Source organism: Pangasianodon hypophthalmus, chromosome 16 (assembly GCF_027358585.1).
Source record: "Pangasianodon hypophthalmus isolate fPanHyp1 chromosome 16, fPanHyp1.pri, whole genome shotgun sequence".
Taxonomy (NCBI): domain Eukaryota; kingdom Metazoa; phylum Chordata; class Actinopteri; order Siluriformes; family Pangasiidae; genus Pangasianodon; species Pangasianodon hypophthalmus.
In genome coordinates, this window is record NC_069725.1 from 506,686 (window position 1) to 527,500 (window position 20,815).

The window sequence follows — 20,815 nt, forward strand, 5'->3', positions numbered from 1 at the left end:
ATCTTCAGAATAAAGTTGTAATATTTCAATTAAAAAAAGTCATAACACTATGACAGAATTGTGCATATCAGATATATCAGATTAAATATTTCTTAAATAAAGAAATATTTAATATTCTGGCACATCAGCACCAGATTATTATTAGCATTAGAACTTTATAGTGACTGTTTTTGCTTGCTGAATTTGTTACAGGTTTGTAAAATGATCTCTGTGGCTCATAAAATTATAATTTCTGAGTTGTGTTTATGTACAAATATTTCTGATAGAAAAGCTAACTCATGACGTTAGTACACTGTAAGCTCAGCGGGGCTGATGGTCACGTGGTCTGTAGTGTTATATTGTGCACCGTTGCACAGAATGTACCCTTAGGACCCTTTGGGGACTGCCGCGTTCGCCTGATTCAAATTCAGACCGATAATACACCGTGTTTAAGGTTCAAGTGGAGTTTCTAAATCTAAAAGTAATATTTGAATAATACCAAATGCTAATATATTTGCATTTCACTGAATGGAGGTGATGTAGAATGATTAAATCGGCGATTTATTTTTTTTAAATATTAGGCAACTTTTTTTTTTTTTTTTTTTTTAAAAAGTTAAGATCTTTCGAAAATATAATTCTTATAGTTTTCTTCATACACCTTATAAAGAAAAAGCAAAAATATATTATTATATACGTTTATTTATTATTATTGACGCCAACGTCCGACCAAACAGAAGTGACCGGATATCCGGGGATGCAAATATTTATAAGTTGATGGTGACAGTGGCACGCGGGGGGTGACGTCACTGAGAGCCGGTGGAGAAGCTGAAGATGGCGGCTGTGAGGATGCCCGCTGTCCGCGCCGCTGTGGTGATGCTAGTGGCGGTTCTGCTCGGTGTTTTCGCGGTTGGAAAATGTACAGAACAGGTTCCTCTGCTGCTGTGGACCAGTAATGGGTAAATTATTACTTTAGCTCAGGTGAAATATTAGTCGTGTTTGCAGATTAGCGCTAAGCTAGCTCAGCAGTTAGCTCAGGTAGCTCGACATGTAGCTCTGTGCGCATTTAACGGCGCTTTTTATACTGTTTTTACCTCACAGTTTCCTCCATGAGCACTAAATATCTCACTTTTCATAATTAAAGTGAGTTTGTAGTCAGTAATCGGTGCTGCAGTGTGTCTGTAGTCTGTAGTCTGTAGTCGCTGTCCAGTGCTGCAGCGTCTCTGCTCATCCGATACGGTTTAATATCGCGGTGGGAAAAATATCACGGTTTCACGATATTCTTATTAGTTTTATAACTCTACCACTCTATTTTACTACATATATATATTAGCTTAATGTTAGCATTATCATGTCAGATGTGACTGTAACATGATTTGTTTTCCCTCCAGGTTTTCGTTGCCGCCCCGGAGCGACCCGGCTGCAGGTCACACCGTATCAGCGAGCGAGCTCCAGTCCTGCCTGAGCTCAGCGTTCAGCTCCGCACCTCACAACGTCCTGCTCTTCTTCCAGGACAAGGTCTGTGGTGTAGTCATCTCCCACTCACACGTACAGCTGCTGAGACGAGAGAGAGAGAGAGAGAGAGAGAGAGAATGATGGAGAGAGAGAGATAGAACAAGAGAGAGAGAGTTTTTTTTTATTTTTAACAATACTTTATTAAAACTATTTTTCTTTCATATAAGTTATTTGCATTATTTTCACTTCATTATCCAAATCCATTTACAAAAGTTATTTCTCAATATACTTTTAAATGTTTCCACAGGGAGAGAGAGAGAGATAAAGCTGAGAGAGAGAGAAAGCTGAGAGAGAGAGAAAGCTGAGAGAGAGAGAAAGCTGAGAGAGAGAGAAAGCTGAGAGAGAGAGAGAGAGTGTGAGTGTGTGTACACACACAGACAGACAGAGAGAGAGAGAGAGAGATAAAGCTGAGAGAGAGAGAGCGAGAGAGAGTGTGAGTGTGTGTACACAGAGAGAGAGAGAGAGAGAGAGAGAGAGTGAGTGAGTGTGTGTACAGAGAGATAGAGATAAAGGAGAGAGAGAGAGAGAGAGAGAGAGAGAGAGTGAGTGAGTGAGTGAGTGTGTGTACAGAGAGAGAGAGATAAAGGAGATAGAGATAAAGGAGAGAGAGAGAGAGAGAGAGAGAGAGAGAGTCAGGCTCGGCTCATCACCAGATTCCAGGGTTTAGTGTAAATTACAGTGGAAAGTCAGAGCTCATGCTCGTGAGGTTTGTGTCACTTGAGTGTGAAGAGCGAGTTCTACATTCACACGTCAGTCTGCCGGAGGTCTGAGGTGATTCCTGAAGCTCCAGCTGATTCCTCCTTCATTCCTCGATCCTGCGTCCTTCAGCTCGTGACCCGGAAATCGATGGAAATCCCGCAGAAGTCTTTAATTTCCTAAAACACTCTCAGAGGACTCTGAGTAGAGAGGAAGGTTCTGGATCTGAGAAGCGAGGAGAGGATTATTTCCACAACAGGAGGATGTTTGTATGATGATTGTGGAGTAAACAAGTGGGCGGAGCAATAAACAGTTATAAATAAAATGCTGTTGTTGGAAGAATGCAGCGCAAATTATGAAATAATTTTTTTATAAATTATGAATTATTAATTAATTTTGAACACATTGCAGTTTAAAGTGACAGATACTGATATTACAGATTAGATGAGATGAGATGAGATGAGACGAGATTAGATTAGATGAGATTAGATGAGATGAGATGAGATGAGACGAGATGAGATGAGATGAGATTAGATGAGATTAGATTAGATGAGATTAGATGAGATGAGATGAGATGAGATGAGATGAGATTAGATGAGATTAGATTAGATGAGATGAGATTAGACGAGATTAGATGAGATTAGATTAGATGAGATTAGATAATAGTATATTTCTTTCTTTCTCAGTTGAGTGTTGATGACTTCACCAAGTACGCCGGCGTGTTTGGCAACAAACAGGGCAGCGCCTTTCCCAATCTAGAGGTGAGTAATGACCTGTGTCATGTTTTTCCTTACACACACTCACACACACACACACACACACACACACACACGCACGCACACACACACACACACACGCACGCACACACACACACACACTCTTACCCTTCTTCCTCCTGAGCTACAGTCTAATTCAGGAGTATAAAACACACTTTAGGTAACAGACCAAAAGATCAGTATAGTAACTGATGACACAGCAGCAGCTCGTCTTAAACGTGTTAAACGTAAATTAAAGTAAATAAATAATAATAAACAACACGTGAACACACTGCAATTCATCACCGATAAATGTTTCCAGTTCGTGGTTTTGCGTAAGTATTGGCCCCCCTGAACTTCCCCGCGTTGTGAGACTGAACTAGCCGTTCCTGGGGTTCTGTGTTAGATTTGAGCTCGTTAGTGAAGAATCCCATCGTTAGGGATTAAAGCCCTGAGATTGTTGCTCTACTGTGTGTGTGTGTGTGTGTGTGTGTGTGTGTGTGTGTGTGTGTTTTCTAGACGACGCTGCAGTCCTCCTCGTCTCTGCTCCTGCCGTCGGTGTCGTCCTCGGCCAGCGCCTCTCTCCCCACGCTGCTGCAGGACGAGCTGAACACGGCGCCGCTCTACATGGACCCGGACACGCTGGCCCAGCTCCGCCTCAATGCCTCTCTCCCCGCTCTGCTCGTCTTCAGCCTTCCCTACAGCTCCTCTGGGTGAACACCTCTCCGTATAATCGCCGTATCTATACTCCTCTCCGTATAATCGCCGTATCTATACTCCTCTCCGTATAATCACCGTATCTATACTCCTCTCCGTATAATCGCCGTATCTATACTCCTCTCCGTATAATCGCCGTATCTATACTCCTCTCCGTATAATCACCGTATCTATACTCCTCTCCGTATAATCGCCGTATCTATACACCTCTCCGTATAATCGCCGTATCTATACTCCTCTCCGTATAATCGCCGTATCTATACTCCTCTCCGTATAATCGCCGCATCTATACACCTCTCCGTATAATCGCCGTATCTATACTCCTCTCCGTATAATCGCCGTATCTATACACCTCTCCGTATAATCACCGTATCTATACACCTCTCCGTATAATCGCCGTATCTATACACCTCTCCGTATAATCGCCGTATCTATACTCCTCTCCGTATAATCGCCGTATCTATACACCTCTCCTTATAATCACCGTATCTATACACCTCGCCTTATAATCGCCGTATCTATACACCTCGCCTTATAATCGCCGTATCTATACACCTCGCCTTATAATCACCGTATCTATACACCTCTCCGTATAATCACCGTATCTATACTCCTCTCCGTATAATCGCCGTATCTATACTCCTCTCCGTATAATCGCCGTATCTATACACCTCTCCGTATAATCGCCGTATCTATACTCCTCTCCGTATAATCGCCGTACCTATACTCCTCTCCGTATAATCGCCGTATCTATACTCCTCTCCGTATAATCGCCGTATCTATACTCCTCTCCGTATAATCGCCGTATCTATACACCTCTCCGTATAATCGCCGTATCTATACTCCTCTCCGTATAATCGCCGTATCTATACACCTCTCCGTATAATCGCCGTATCTATACTCCTCTCCGTATAATCGCCGTATCTGTACTCCTCTCCGTATAATCACCGTATCTATACTCCTCTCCGTATAATCGCCGTATCTATACACCTCTCCGTATAATCGCCGTATCTATACTCCTCTCCGTATAATCGCCGTATCTATACTCCTCTCCTTATAATCACCGTATCTATACACCTCTCCGTATAATCGCCGTATCTATACTCCTCTCCGTATAATCGCCGTATCTATACTCCTCTCCGTATAATCGCCGTATCTATACACCTCTCCGTATAATCGCCGTATCTATACACCTCTCCGTATAATCGCCGTATCTATACTCCTCTCCGTATAATCACCGTATCTATACTCCTCTCCGTATAATCACCGTATCTATACACCTCTCCTTATAATCACCGTATCTATACACCTCTCCGTATAATCACCGTATCTATACTCCTCTCCGTATAATCGCCGTATCTATACTCCTCTCCGTATAATCGCCGTATCTATACACCTCTCCGTATAATCGCCGTATCTATACTCCTCTCCGTATAATCGCCGTATCTATACTCCTCTCCGTATAATCGCCGTATCTATACACCTCTCCGTATAATCGCCGTATCTATACTCCTCTCCGTATAATCGCCGTATCTATACTCCTCTCCGTATAATCGCCGTATCTATACTCCTCTCCGTATAATCGCCGTATCTATACTCCTCTCCGTATAATCGCCGCATCTATACTCCTCTCCGTATAATCGCCGCATCTATACTCCTCTCCGTATAATCGCCGCATCTATACTCCTCTCCGTATAATCGCCGTATCTATACTCCTCTCTGTATAATCGCCGTATCTATACTCCTCTCCGTATAATCGCCGTATCTATACTCCTCTCCGTATAATCGCCGTATCTATACACCTCTCTGTATAATCGCCGTATCTATACTCCTCTCCGTATAATCGCCGTATCTATACTCCTCTCCGTATAATCGCCGTATCTATCCTCCTCTCCGTATAATCGCCGTATCTATCCTCCTCTCCGTATAATCGCCGTATCTATACTCCTCTCTGTATAATCGCCGTATCTATACACCTCTCCGTATAATCGCCGTATCTATCCTCCTCTCCGTATAATCGCCGTATCTATACACCTCTCCGTATAATCGCCGTATCTATACTCCTCTCCGTATAATCGCCGTATCTATACTCCTCTCCGTATAATCGCCGTATCTATACACCTCTCTGTATAATCGCCGTATCTATACACCTCTCCGTATAATCGCCGTATCTATACTCCTCTCTGTATAATCGCCGTATCTATACACCTCTCCGTATAATCGCCGTATCTATCCTCCTCTCCGTATAATCGCCGTATCTATACTCCTCTCCGTATAATCGCCGTATCTATACACCTCTCCGTATAATCGCCGTATCTATACTCCTCTCCGTATAATCGCCGTATCTATACACCTCTCCGTATAATCGCCGTATCTATACTCCTCTCCGTATAATCGCCGTATCTATACACCTCTCCGTATAATCGCCGTATCTATACACCTCTCCGTATAATCGCCGTATCTATCCTCCTCTCCGTATAATCGCCGTATCTATACACCTCTCCGTATAATCGCCGTATCTATACTCCTCTCCGTATAATCGCCGTATCTATACTCCTCTCCGTATAATCGCCGTATCTATACTCCTCTCCGTATAATCGCCGTATCTATACTCCTCTCCGTATAATCGCCGTATCTATACTCCTCTCCGTATAATCGCCGTATCTATACTCCTCTCCGTATAATCGCCGTATCTATACTCCTCTCCGTATGATCGCCGTATCTATACACCTCTCCGTATAATCGCCGCATCTATACTCCTCTCCGTATAATCACCGTATCTATACTCCTCTCCGTATAATCACCGTATCTATACTCCTCTCCGTATAATCGCCGTATCTATACTCCTCTCCGTATAATCGCCGTATCTATACACCTCTCCGTATAATCGCCGCATCTATACTCCTCTCCGTATAATCACCGTATCTATACTCCTCTCCGTATAATCACCGTATCTATACTCCTCTCCGTATAATCGCCGTATCTATACTCCTCTCCGTATAATCGCCGTATCTATACACCTCTCCGTATAATCGCCGTATCTATACTCCTCTCCGTATAATCACAAACCGTACTCCGCGCTCTAGAACAGAATATACTACACTTTACTCCACACTAAACTCCACAGACTATACTCCACACTTTACTGCACACTGTACATCACACTTTACTATGCACTATGCACTTTATTACACACTCCACTCACTCCACTCCACACACTCCACTCACTCCACTCCACACACTCCACTCACTCCACTCCACACACTCCACTCACTCCACTCCACACACTCCACTCACTCCACTCCACACACTCCACTCCACTCACTCCACTCACTCCACTCCACTCCACTCACTCCACTCACTCCACTCACTCCACTCACTCCACTCCACACACTCCACTCCACACACTCCACTCCACACACTCCACTCACTCCACTCACTCCACTCCACTCCACTCCACACACTCCACTCCACTCCACTCACTCCACTCACTCCACACACTCCACTCCACACACTCCACTCCACACACTCCACTCCACACACTCCACACACTCCACTCACTCCACTCACTCCACTCACTCCACTCCACACACTCCACTCCACTCCACTCACTCCACTCACTCCACTCCACACACTCCACTCCACACACTCCACTCCACTCACTCCACTCACTCCACTCACTCCACTCCACACACTCCACTCCACACACTCCACTCCACACACTCCACTCCACACACTCCACTCACTCCACTCACTCCACTCACTCCACTCCACACACTCCACACACTCCACTCCACCCACTCCACTCACTCCACTCCACTCACTCCACTCCACTCACTCCACTCCACACACTCCACTCCACACACTCCACCCACTCCACTCCACACACTCCACTCCACACACTCCACTCCACCCACTCCACTCACTCCACTCCACTCACTCCACCCACTCCACTCCACACACTCCACTCCACACACTCCACACACTCCACTCCACACACTCCACACACTCCACTCCACTCACTCCACTCCACACACTCCACTCCACTCACTCCACTCACTCCACTCACTCCACTCCACACACTCCACTCCACACACTCCACTCCACCCACTCCACACACTCCACTCCACACACTCCACTCCACTCACTCCACTCCACACACTCCACTCCACACACTCCACCCACTCCACTCCACACACTCCACTCCACCCACTCCACTCACTCCACTCCACTCACTCCACCCACTCCACTCCACACACTCCACTCCACACACTCCACACACTCCACACACTCCACTCCACTCACTCCACTCCACACACTCCACTCCACTCACTCCACTCCACACACTCCACTCCACACACTCCACTCCACACACTCCACACACTCCACTCCACACACTCCACACACTCCACTCCACTCACTCCACTCCACACACTCCACTCCACTCACTCCACTCACTCCACTCCACACACTCCACTCCACACACTCCACTCCACACACTCCACTCCACTCACTCCACTCCACTCACTCCACTCCACACACTCCACTCCACTCACTCCACTCACTCCACTCCACACACTCCACTCCACACACTCCACTCCACACACTCCACTCACTCCACTCACTCCACTCACTCCACTCCACACACTCCACTCCACACACTCCACTCCACCCACTCCACTCACTCCACTCCACTCACTCCACTCCACTCACTCCACTCCACACACTCCACTCCACACACTCCACCCACTCCACTCCACACACTCCACTCCACACACTCCACTCCACACACTCCACTCCACCCACTCCACTCACTCCACTCCACTCACTCCACCCACTCCACTCCACACACTCCACTCCACACACTCCACACACTCCACTCCACACACTCCACACACTCCACTCCACTCACTCCACTCCACACACTCCACTCCACTCACTCCACTCACTCCACTCACTCCACTCCACACACTCCACTCCACACACTCCACTCCACTCACTCCACTCCACACACTCCACTCCACACACTCCACCCACTCCACTCCACACACTCCACCCACTCCACTCCACACACTCCACACACTCCACTCCACACACTCCACTCCACACACTCCACACACTCCACTCCACACACTCCACTCCACTCACTCCACTCACTCCACTCCACTCACTCCACTCCACCCACTCCACCCACTCCACTCCACACACTCCACTCACTCCACTCCACACACTCCACTCCACACACTCCACTCCACTCACTCCACTCACTCCACTCACTCCACTCCACTCACTCCACTCCACACACTCCACACACTCCACTCCACACACTCCACACACTCCACTCCACACACTCCACACACTCCACTCCACACACTCCACTCCACACACTCCACACACTCCACTCCACTCACTCCACACACTCCACTCACTCCACACACTCCACACACTCCACTCCACACACTCCACTCCACACACTCCACTCCACACACTCCACTCCACTCCACACACTCCACTCCACACACTCCACTCACTCCACTCCACACACTCCACTCCACTCACTCCACTCAACACACACTACTCCACACACTCCACACACTCCACTCCACTCCACACACTCCACTCCACACACTCCACTCCACTCCACACACTCCACTCACTCCACTCCACTCACTCCACTCCACTCACTCCACTCCACACACTCCACTCCACTCCACACACTCCACTCACTCCACTCCACACACTCCACTCCACACACTCCACTCCACTCACTCCACTCCACTCCACTCCACTCACTCCACTCCACACACTCCACTCACTCCACTCCACTCACTCCACTCCACTCACTCCACTCCACACACTCCACTCCACACACTCCACTCCACTCACTCCACACACTCCACTCCACACACTCCACACACTCCACTCCACACACTCCACTCCACTCCACACACTCCACACACTCCACACACTCCACTCACTCCACTCACTCCACTCCACACACTCCACACACTCCACTCACTCCACTCCACACACTCCACTCCACTCACTCCACTCCACTCACTCCACTCCACTCACTCCACTCCACACACTCCACTCACTCCACTCCACACACTCCACTCCACTCACTCCACTCCACACACTCCACTCCACACACTCCACCCACTCCACTCCACACACTCCACCCACTCCACTCCACACACTCCACCCACTCCACTCTTAGGAAACATGGTGTTTCGTTTCACTGCTACGCTGATGATACCCAGATTTATTTGCCACTTAAACGCTCTGATTGTAAAACTTTTGAAACTTTGTTGGCTTGTATGAAGGATATTAAAATCTGGATGTCATCAAATTTTCTCAACCTTAATGAAAAGAAAACTCAAATTATTTTTTTTGGTCCCCCTAGTGGCTTTCCCTTAAAATATCTCAGTAATCACTTTGTTACATCCCGAGCCAAAACCCTAGTGGTTAAATCCTGTTTCTTCCATCTCCGTCTTCTCTCTAAAATCAAGCCTTTCCTCTCTTTTCAGGACTGAGAGAGTAATTCATGTTTTTATTTCATCACACTTAGATTACTGTAACTCACTGTATGGTGGAATGAATGCCGCTGCCCTGGCCCGTCTCCAGTTGGTCCAAAATGCATCAGCAAGACTCTTAATGTTCCTACGTTTTTAAGTCTTTAAACAACTTACCCTCATATTTATCTGAACTGCTTTCCTTACGTAACCCTGCTCGAGCTCTTAGATCAGGGAGTCTTAGGTTGCTCACTGTTCCTAGAGTTAAACTAAAGAAAAGGGGGGAACGTTGCTGTTGTAGGCCCTAAACTCTGGAAGAGCTTACAGTTCATGTTAGATCTGCTCTACTTCACAGGTTTTTAATCTCTACTCAAAGCACATTACTTCTCCATCGCTTTCAGTGTCCCTTATCCTGGTTCTGTTTCTTATATTTTGTTATATTTTAAAATAGAGTCGTTGATGTAATTTAGTTTTTATGTTTTATTTACTACTTATTTTATTTGATGCTGTAAAGCGCATTGATCAGCTGCTGCTGTTGTAAATGGTGCTATATAAATAAACTACACTTGAAACTTGGAACACACTCCACAGTATACTCCACACTCCACTCCACACTCCACTCCACCGCGCACTCCACTCCACCGCGCACTCCACTCCACCGCACACTCCACCGCACACTCCACTCCACTCCACACTCCACTCCACCGCACACTCCACACTCCACTCCACACTCCACTCCACCGCACACTCCACCGCACACTCCACTCCACACTCCACCCCACCGTACACTCCACACTCCACTCCACCGCACACTCCACCGTACACTCCACCGTACACTCCACAGCACACTCCACACTCCACTCCACCGCACACTCCACCGCACACTCCACACTCCACTCCACCGCGCACTCCACCGCACACTCCACACTCCACTCCACCGCACACTCCACCGTACACTCCACCGCACACTCCACACTCCACTCCACCGCACACTCCACCGTACACTCCACCGCACACTCCACACTCCACTCCACCGCACACTCCACCGTACACTCCACCGCACACTCCACACTCCACTCCACCGCACACTCCACCGTACACTCCACCGCACACTCCACACTCCACTCCACCGCACACTCCACCGTACACTCCACCGTCCACTCCACTCCACACTCCACTCCACCGCACACTCCACACTCCACACTCCACTCCACTCCACACTCCACTCCACACTCCACTCCACTCCACCGCACACTCCACTCCACTCCACACTCCACCGCACACTCCACTCCACCGCACACTCCACTCCACCGCACACTCCACTCCACCGCACACTCCACACTCCACCGCACACTCCACACTCCACACTCCACTCCACCGCACACTCCACTCCACTCCACACTCCACTCCACCGCACACTCCACTCCACTCCACACTCCACACTCCACTCCACCGCACACTCCACTCCACACTCCACTCCACACTCCACTCCACTCCACACTCCACTCCACACTCCACTCCACACTCCACTCCACCGTACACTCCACCGTACACTCCACCGGACACTCCACCGTACACTCCACCGCACACTCCACCGTACACTCCACCGGACACTCCACCGTACACTCCACCGCACACTCCACCGTCCACTCCACACTCCACACTCCACTCCACACTCCACACTCCACACTCCACTCCACACTCCACACTCCACACTCCACTCCACACTCCACTGCACACTCCACCGCACACTCCACCGCACACTCCACTCCACACTCCACTTCACACTCCACTTCACACTCCACTCCACCGCACACTCCACCGCACACTCCACCGCACACTCCACACTCCACTCCACACTCCACTTCACACTCCACTCCACCGCACACTCCACTCCACACTCCACTCCACTCCACTCCACACTCCACTCCACCGCACACTCCACCGCACACTCCACTCCACCGCACACTCCACACTCCACTCCACCGCACACTCCACCGTACACTCCACCGCACACTCCACACTCCACTCCACCGCACACTCCACCGTACACTCCACCGCACACTCCACACTCCACTCCATCGCACACTCCACCGTACACTCCACCGCACACTCCACACTCCACTCCACCGCACACTCCACCGTACACTCCACCGTCCACTCCACTCCACACTCCACTCCACCGCACACTCCACACTCCACACTCCACTCCACACTCCACTCCACACTCCACTCCACTCCACCGCACACTCCACTCCACTCCACACTCCACTCCACACTCCACTCCACCGCACACTCCACTCCACCGCACACTCCACACTCCACCGCACACTCCACACTCCACTCCACCGCACACTCCACTCCACTCCACTCCACACTCCACTCCACCGCACACTCCACTCCACTCCACACTCCACACTCCACTCCACCGCACACTCCACTCCACACTCCACTCCACACTCCACTCCACACTCCACTCCACACTCCACCGCACACTCCACCGCACACTCCACAGCACACTCCACCGCACACTCCACCGTCCACTCCACACTCCACACTCCACTCCACACTCCACACTCCACACTCCACTCCACACTCCACTCCACACTCCACACTCCACTCCACACTCCACTCCACCGCACACTCCACCGCACACTCCACCGCACACTCCACACTCCACTCCACACTCCACTCCACCGCACACTCCACTCCACTCCACACTCCACTCCACTCCACCGCACACTCCACCGCACACTCCACTCCACCGCACACTCCACTCCACCGCACACTCCACACTCCACCGCACACTCCACACTCCACACTCCACTCCACCGCACACTCCACTCCACTCCACACTCCACTCCACCGCGCACTCCACTCCACCGCGCACTCCACTCCACTGCACACTCCACTGCACACTCCACTTCACACTCCACAGCACACTCCACTCCACAGCACACTCCACTCCACCGCACCGCACACTCTACCGCACACTCCACTCCACCGCGCACTCCACTCCACCGCGCACTCTACTGCGCACTCCACCGCGCACTCCACCGCACACTCCACTCCACCGCACACTCCACTCCACTCCACACTCTACCGCGCACTCCACTCCACCGCGCACTCCACTCCACCGCACACTCCACACTCCACCGCACACTCCACTCCACTCCACTCTCCACCGCACACTCCACTCCACTCCACACTCCACCGCACACTCCACTCCACTCCACCGCACACTCCACTCCACTCCACTCTCCACCGCACACTCCACTCCACTCTCCACTCCACCGCACACTCCACACTCTACCGCACACTCCACTCCACTGCACTCTCCACCGCACACTCCACTCCACTCCACACTCCACCGCACACTCCACTCCACTCCACACTCCACCGCACACTCCACTCCACCGCACACTCCACTCCACTCCACCGCACACTCCACACTCCACCGCACACTCCACTCCACTCCACCGCACACTCCACTCCACCGCACACTCCACTCCACACTCCACTCCACCGCACCGCGCACTCTACCGCACACTCCACTCCACCGCACACTCCACACTCCACCGCACACTCCACTCCACTCCACCGCACACTCCACTCCACCGCACACTCCACTCCACACTCCACTCCACCGCACCGCGCACTCTACCGCACACTCCACTCCACCGCGCACTCCACTCCACCGCGCACTCTACTGCGCACTCCACCCCACCGCGCACTCCACCCCACCGCGCACTCCACTCCACTCTCCACTCCACCGCACACTCCACACTCCACCGCACACTCCACTCCACTGCACTCTCCACCGCACACTCCACTCCACTCCACACTCCACCGCACACTCCACTCCACACTCCACCGCACACTCCACTCCACTCCACACTCCACCGCACACTCCACTCCACTCCACCGCACACTCCACTCCACTCCACTCTCCACTCCACCGCACACTCCACTCCACTCCACACTCCACCGCACACTCCACTCCACCGCACACTCCACTCCACTCCACACTCCACCGCACACTCCACTCCACCGCACACTCCACTCCACTCCACACTCCACTCCACTCTCCACTCCACCGCACACTCCACTCCACCGCACTCTCCACTCCACCGCACACTCCACTCCACCGCACACTCCACTCCACTCCACTCTCCACCGCACACTCCACTCCACTCTCCACTCCACCGCACTCTCCACTCCACCGCACTCTCCACTCCACCGCACACTCCACACTCCACCGCACACTCCACTCCACTCTCCACTCCACTGCACTCTCCACTCCACTGCACTCTCCACTCCACTGCACACTCCACTGCACACTCCACTGCACACTCCACTGCACACTCCACTGCACCGCACACTCTACCGCACACTCCACTCCACAGTATACTGGACATTATACAGCACATTATATTGCACACTATACTACACGCTATACTACACGCTATACTACACACTCCACACTTTAATACACACTATACACATAAGATCTCCAAGATTACCCATAACAACAATCTCTCTCTCTCTCTCTCTCTCTCTCTCAGGGCTGATATGATGTCTGTTAAAGAGGTCCTCAGTGGTAATGGTGAGTGTCTCTCGCACATACACACACACATACACACACACACACACACACACACACACACACACTTTAATGAGGAGTGAAATGTACAAACTCTTTATTTGATATGCGTGTTTCAGACGAGGTGATTGGTCAGGTGCTGAGAATTATGGGAAGTCAGTCTGTCCCTTACACAGCCATCTACACCGCTCTCCGTCCCTCACGGGTAAGAACGAGTGATGGACCTTTTCCTGAACATCTCCAAACATCTCACACACAGGCTCAGTAAGAAAACGAGAAGAGAATATAACAGCGTTAAACTAGTATTTAAAGTGTTTTTTTTTTGTTTTTTTTTTAAATTTTTATTCACAGTGCATTAAATTTAACAGTGATTAAACCTGCACTTTATTTATTTTATATATTTATGAATAATAGTTTATGAATAAAAAATCCTGAGTAATTTCATCTTTGTGTGTGTGGACGCCTTGCCATTAAAAATAACGAATAAATAATAGATTTTAAAAATATATTTATTTACTTGTTTAGTATAGAACATTAAGAATTATTTTATAATAATGAATCTACTTTATATTATTACTACAAATTAATTAATTAATATTCAGATTAGTATTATTATTGTAAAAAATATATGTATTTTATTTATCATTTATTATAAATATCATTTATTTATTTATTTATTTATTATTTTAAATAGCAAATATCATTAAAGAAATCTGGTTTGAAATTATTAAAAAGTTAAAAATTATTTTATAATAATGTAACTGCTTTATATTATTAAGTTGAATTTACAATTTAATTAATATTTAGATTAGCATTATTATTGTAAAATGTTTTTTATTATAATCTTATTTATTTATTTATTTATTTTAAATAGCAAATGTTATTAAGGAAATCTGGTTTTTCAGTTTTCAACTTTTCAGTGTCCCGAGTTTGTTTTTTTTCTTCATCACTAGATTTAATTCACTTTTTTTTAATATTTAGATTAGCATTTATTGTAAAATATTTTATTATAATCTATTTATTCCTTTATTTATTTATTTACTTTATTGTTTTAAATAGCGAATGTCATTAAAGAAATCTGGTAATTCAGTTTTCAGCTTTCACACTCGGTCCCTAATTTAAATATTTTTTCGTTTATTCAGAGTTTTAAAGAGTTTAATAATCGTGTAAAGAGCGTGTACTGAGCACAGAGTGAAATATTCCCTCGTTCCCGCGTCAGGTGATAGAGGAGTCGTTTCCGGAGGTGCGTTCTGTCGGAGCACGCTCTCTGCTGCAGTACCGGCGTGAGGGTTCTCCCGCTCCGTACGCACCCGTGGAGTTTAAAGAACGCGGTTCTACCTGCATCCTGCTGTGGGCCAAGAACCTGACCGTGAGTGAGTATCGCTCGGGGAAGTGGGAGAGACACAACCTCAGCCCTAAGACCTTCGGCGAGGGCGTTTCTCCTAAACTAGAAGGATCGTCCTGTAACGCCACACACTCCAGGTGAGCTCCCAAAACAGGAAGTGATGTCACAGAGTCGATAAACTTTTGTTCAGCAAATCAGGAAATACATTTTTACACACCGATGTGATGTGATGTGATAAAATTTCAACTCTGATCCAATTCATGTGCTTGTTTTGTGTACAGGCTCGTCCTCCACTACGAACACGTATTAAACTACCGCTCTTTCAAACTCGTGTAAGTACCGATTGAACATTCTCAAAAGAAATGGCACCCTCGATACACACACTACGCACGCACTGATACTGAGAATTTCATGCAAATACTAAACAAGTTACTGTCATCACCCTGAAGTTGATTAGTTTCCTATAACAGCACGTCCCCAAGTGTTTTATTTCTCTTACACCACAGCAACTTGACAACGGTCATACTGTTTTAACATTTAGAATGAGTGAGTTCCTGTTGTCGCTTACGTTAGAGCAGCTATAAACACTCGTTCCCTCACCAGCGTCTCTTTATTCTCTCTCTTCAAGTTAATAAGAGAATAAAATCGCAGCTTGTTCCGCATGTTAGTGAGAAACCGCAAAGAAGCGTAAACTCCTCTGTCCTGAAGACGTCGGAAAACTTACAGTTACAGCTTTACCTCTGACTGTTACAAAGCGCTGACACTGGAGACTCCTTCCATACATATTAAATAAACTCATTTCTCCTTACAGAAAACTTCACTGTATCATTTTATCAATTACACACATTTTACTATTTAAATTGTTTATTTGGAGCACGTCCCTGTGAATGAGCTGTTACTATGGAAACGATAACGTATCAGAACGAGCGCATTAATATAAACCTGCGCTACTGTCAGAGCTGCTGCTATAGAGAATTAATCAACACCTTCTGACCAATCAGAATCCAGAATTCAGCAGGAGTGTGGTGTAAATTATGGTAACAGTAATAGTTCTGAATAGAAGAGTGGAATATTTGAAATTTAATTTTGTGTATCTTGATCTCTGTGTAACGGACGACTGCGTGCTGTTCTGCAGCTTTGTGATGAGGCAGAGGCACTATAAGGTTTCAGCACGCCGCTGGTTCACCATGGATCAGGTCCAGCTCGAGTACGACGGCAAAACGGCTTCGTTTAACGCCAGCCGCGGAATCTACGCCCCGGCCGAGTTCTCGTACCGCTGTCACTCCGTCAGCAGCTTCCGCTACCCACAGCTCACTCCTCGCTCGGCCAAGGACAACGCCAACGACTGGAGGATCTCCTTCGACGACTTCCAGGTAAAATGGCGGCCGTGGTTTTTAACACGAACTGGATTACAGTACAACTCCTTTATATAAAAAAAGACTAAAGCAGCGGAACTGACGAGAGTGGATTTGAGTAAAATATTTATCTATGAATGTTATATATACACACGTAGTACTGTGCAAAAGTCTTGGCCCCCTATTTGTTTATTTTTTTTTTTTACTACAAACTTTGTTATAGATGTTTATTTTCTGACTTCTACATTATTGATTCAGTACAAAAACATTTTAGATTCCAAACATTAGTTTTTCAGCACAAAATGAAACGTTACAGAAAAATGTTTGTATGTCAGTAAAGAAAGCAGCAGATTCCATAAGAGACACTTTTCAGATAAAAACATAATGAAGGCTGCTGGGTTTCGCTGCAGAAATAAGAAGCGAGTCGACAGTCAAAGTCTCCAGAAGAACTGTGGCTGCTTCTGCAAGATGCTCAGTAACACTTCCAGCTCATTTCCTTATAAAACTGCACACACTGCACCTCAGATACTGCTTTATTTATTTAAAGTGAAGGATCGTCACATTAAATACTGACTTTATTTCATTTATTACTGTTTACTGCTCTTTATAGGATTTTTTAATGTAGAAACATTTAATTTAATCATTTTTGAAGGCGTCTTTACTCTACAGCATTTCTTTACATGTGCCTAAGACTTTTACACAGAACTGTGTGTGTGTGTGTGTGTGTGTGTGTGTGTGTGTGTATATATATATATATATATATATATATATATATCTTTGATTTTATTAAGAACATTCTCATTAATGTGAATAGTAAAAGTCTCAATCAATCAAGAATATGGCAGCGCAACATTTTGATAAATTATGCTGCAATATATGAGTAGGTGACTTTTATGAAATTTCAGAGATATCGCAGGGCTTGTTTTTGTTTGTTTAATTATTTATTTATTTATATCATGATTGATGATTTTGTTACATTTTTCTACTGAGTCTCAGCTTTTGGTGCATGACGAGATTTAATTCATTTTATTTTCTCATTTTCTCTTATTTCATTTGTTTTTTTGTTTTTGTTTCGTCTATCAGTTTACTCACGATTTAAAACATTAGCGTAGCCCAAGCCTCCTTCAATAAAACTGTCATAAAGGGTTTTTGGGTTTATGTTTACTGCTATTTCCTGAAAGTGATGCTGAGACTCAGTGCTTGTATCAGTGCCAGTAAACTCAAAAATAAACAAAAATAAACGTTTTTGTAGCGTCTGTAAACGTGCAGCGTGTAACGTTTGTAATAATCATATAATTTTAATGACTTCTGAAAAATCTGTGAGTGTAAATTTTATCCTGCAGTGGATTAAATGCCTTTCAGATTTCTGTTTAAATCCAGAATGGATCTTTAAGCCCCGCCTCTTTTCTCTAAAAGGCAGAACGAAGGCACATAAAGACTAGAACACCTGTCAGTGCTTTTTTATTTTCTCTGTACATTTCCTCTTTAAAACACAGTCGCTTGTGTTTTAGAGAGTTAATATAGCGCGTATTAATTAGGATTTTCTCTGATGAGGAAATAAACAGCTTCAGTGATGTTTCGTGGTTGACATGCTGTTTGTTGAAGCAGTGAAGATCTGCAGCATCTCACTATGGTCCTGTTTTATTTATTTATATGAGTAAAGTCTGTTCCTCATCAGTTCCTTGTTTCCGCGGCAGATCCAGGGCTTTAACGTGACGGGGAGAGAGTTCTCCTACGCCAGCGACTGCGCCGGGTTCTTCACCCCGGGGATCTGGATGGGTCTGCTCACCTCCGCTCTCATGGTTCTGCTCCTCACCTACGGCCTGCACATGATCATGCAGCTGCACACCATGGACCGCTTCGACGACCCCAAAGGCCCCGCCATCTCCGTCCCACAGACCGAGTAACAAGCCCCGCCCCCTCATCGTACTACAGACCGAGTAACGAGCCCCGCCCCCTCGCCCCACAGACTGAGTCACAAGCCCCACCCCTCGCCGCCCCATAGACCGAGTAACAAGCCCCGCCCCCTCATCGTACTACAGACAGAGTAACAAGCCCCGCCCCCTCGCCCCACAGACCGAGTAACAAGCCCCGCCCCCTCATCGTACTACAGACCGAGTAACAAGCCCTGCCCCACTCTGACCCGCATAGAGTAACAAGCCCCGCCCCCTCATTGTCCCACATAGAGTAACAAGCCCCGCCCCCTCATCATCACATATAGAGTAATAAGCCCCACCCCTTGCCGTCCCACAGATTGGGTAACAAGCCCCGCCCCCTCCATTCCACAGACTTAGTCTTTATTTCGTCAGTGCAATATGAGTAAATCATTCCATCTTTTTTTTTCTCTCTCAACAAAATCTGTTGTGTGTGTGCGTGTGCGCGCGTGTGCGTGCGTGTGCGTGTGTGTGCGCGCGTGTGTGTGTGTGTGTGCTTTCTGTGTTATGAATTTTATTTTAATGTTAATGGTGTGTTAAAGCGAAGAGACACTCATGAGGTTTGCTCAGAACGTGTCCCTTTTTCCCCCAGTGTCATCAGCGGTGACGTTCAGAGTCGGACGTGTTCAGAGTCGGACGTGTTCAGAGTCGGACGTGTTCAGAGTCGGACGTGTTCAGAGTCGGACGTGTTCAGAGTCGGACGTTTGTTTGTTTAGTCTAACAGTAACGTAACGCAGTGTGAATCCTCCAGTTTAGCATGGAGCTCGAAGCACGTGTGTGTAAATGATCCTCAGATCCTCACTCCGCACCCGCGTCAGACTCAGGCAGGGGGCGTGGCCTGGAGTCTGAAGGCGGAGCTTGTACATTATAAGTCACGCTAAACCGGAGACTATAAGCTTTCATGACTCGTTAGCGACATTAGCGTCACAGCTCCAGTGCACATCAAACCTTCCGTAGCTGATTGACTGCATTCACTTTGGGATAAAATGTCACTTTAACTCTTTCTGCCAGTTTTCTGTGTTTGTGTCGGAGGAGTTTGAGTGAAACGCCGCTGATGTGTGTGTCGCGTCTGAGTTAATAACGAACGATACACAGAGGTAATTCCGCGTTCTGCCACTAGAGGTCAGCGTGTGTTATTGAAATAAATTCACACACACCATAAATGACTGAAAAGGGAGAAAAGCGCAGCCTCGGTGTTTTATTTCATCACTCAGAGGCTTCCGTGTCAGTAAATTAATCAACGCTCCGTCTCTAAACTCTGAGAATCAGAGATATTCGTGTTCGTTTTCCTCGAGATGGTGATATTTATTTATTTAGAAATATAAACAGGTTGTTTGGAGTAAATTGTACATATAATAAGATGAAATTATTGCTGTCGAGTAGCTAGAAGAACTTATTTATTTG

General features: G+C 47.4%; 1 protein-coding gene across 1 annotated transcript in view; it reads left to right on the forward strand.

Annotated features, from left to right (window-relative positions):
• Window positions 1-777: 777 nt before the first annotated feature.
• atp6ap1a (ATPase H+ transporting accessory protein 1a) overlaps window positions 778-20,815 on the forward strand; it is a 20,610-nt gene continuing 572 nt past the window's right edge. The window contains exons 1-10 of the mRNA XM_053240959.1: window positions 778-935; window positions 1,368-1,494; window positions 2,874-2,948; window positions 3,462-3,655; window positions 14,740-14,780; window positions 14,897-14,982; window positions 15,997-16,259; window positions 16,404-16,454; window positions 17,258-17,495; window positions 19,175-20,815. The exon at window positions 19,175-20,815 is cut by the window's right edge and continues 572 nt beyond it. Coding sequence (XP_053096934.1) covers window positions 811-935; window positions 1,368-1,494; window positions 2,874-2,948; window positions 3,462-3,655; window positions 14,740-14,780; window positions 14,897-14,982; window positions 15,997-16,259; window positions 16,404-16,454; window positions 17,258-17,495; window positions 19,175-19,384 — 1,410 coding nt within the window. The 5' untranslated portion in view covers window positions 778-810 and the 3' untranslated portion in view covers window positions 19,385-20,815. The remainder of the gene's footprint in view (window positions 936-1,367; window positions 1,495-2,873; window positions 2,949-3,461; window positions 3,656-14,739; window positions 14,781-14,896; window positions 14,983-15,996; window positions 16,260-16,403; window positions 16,455-17,257; window positions 17,496-19,174) is intronic.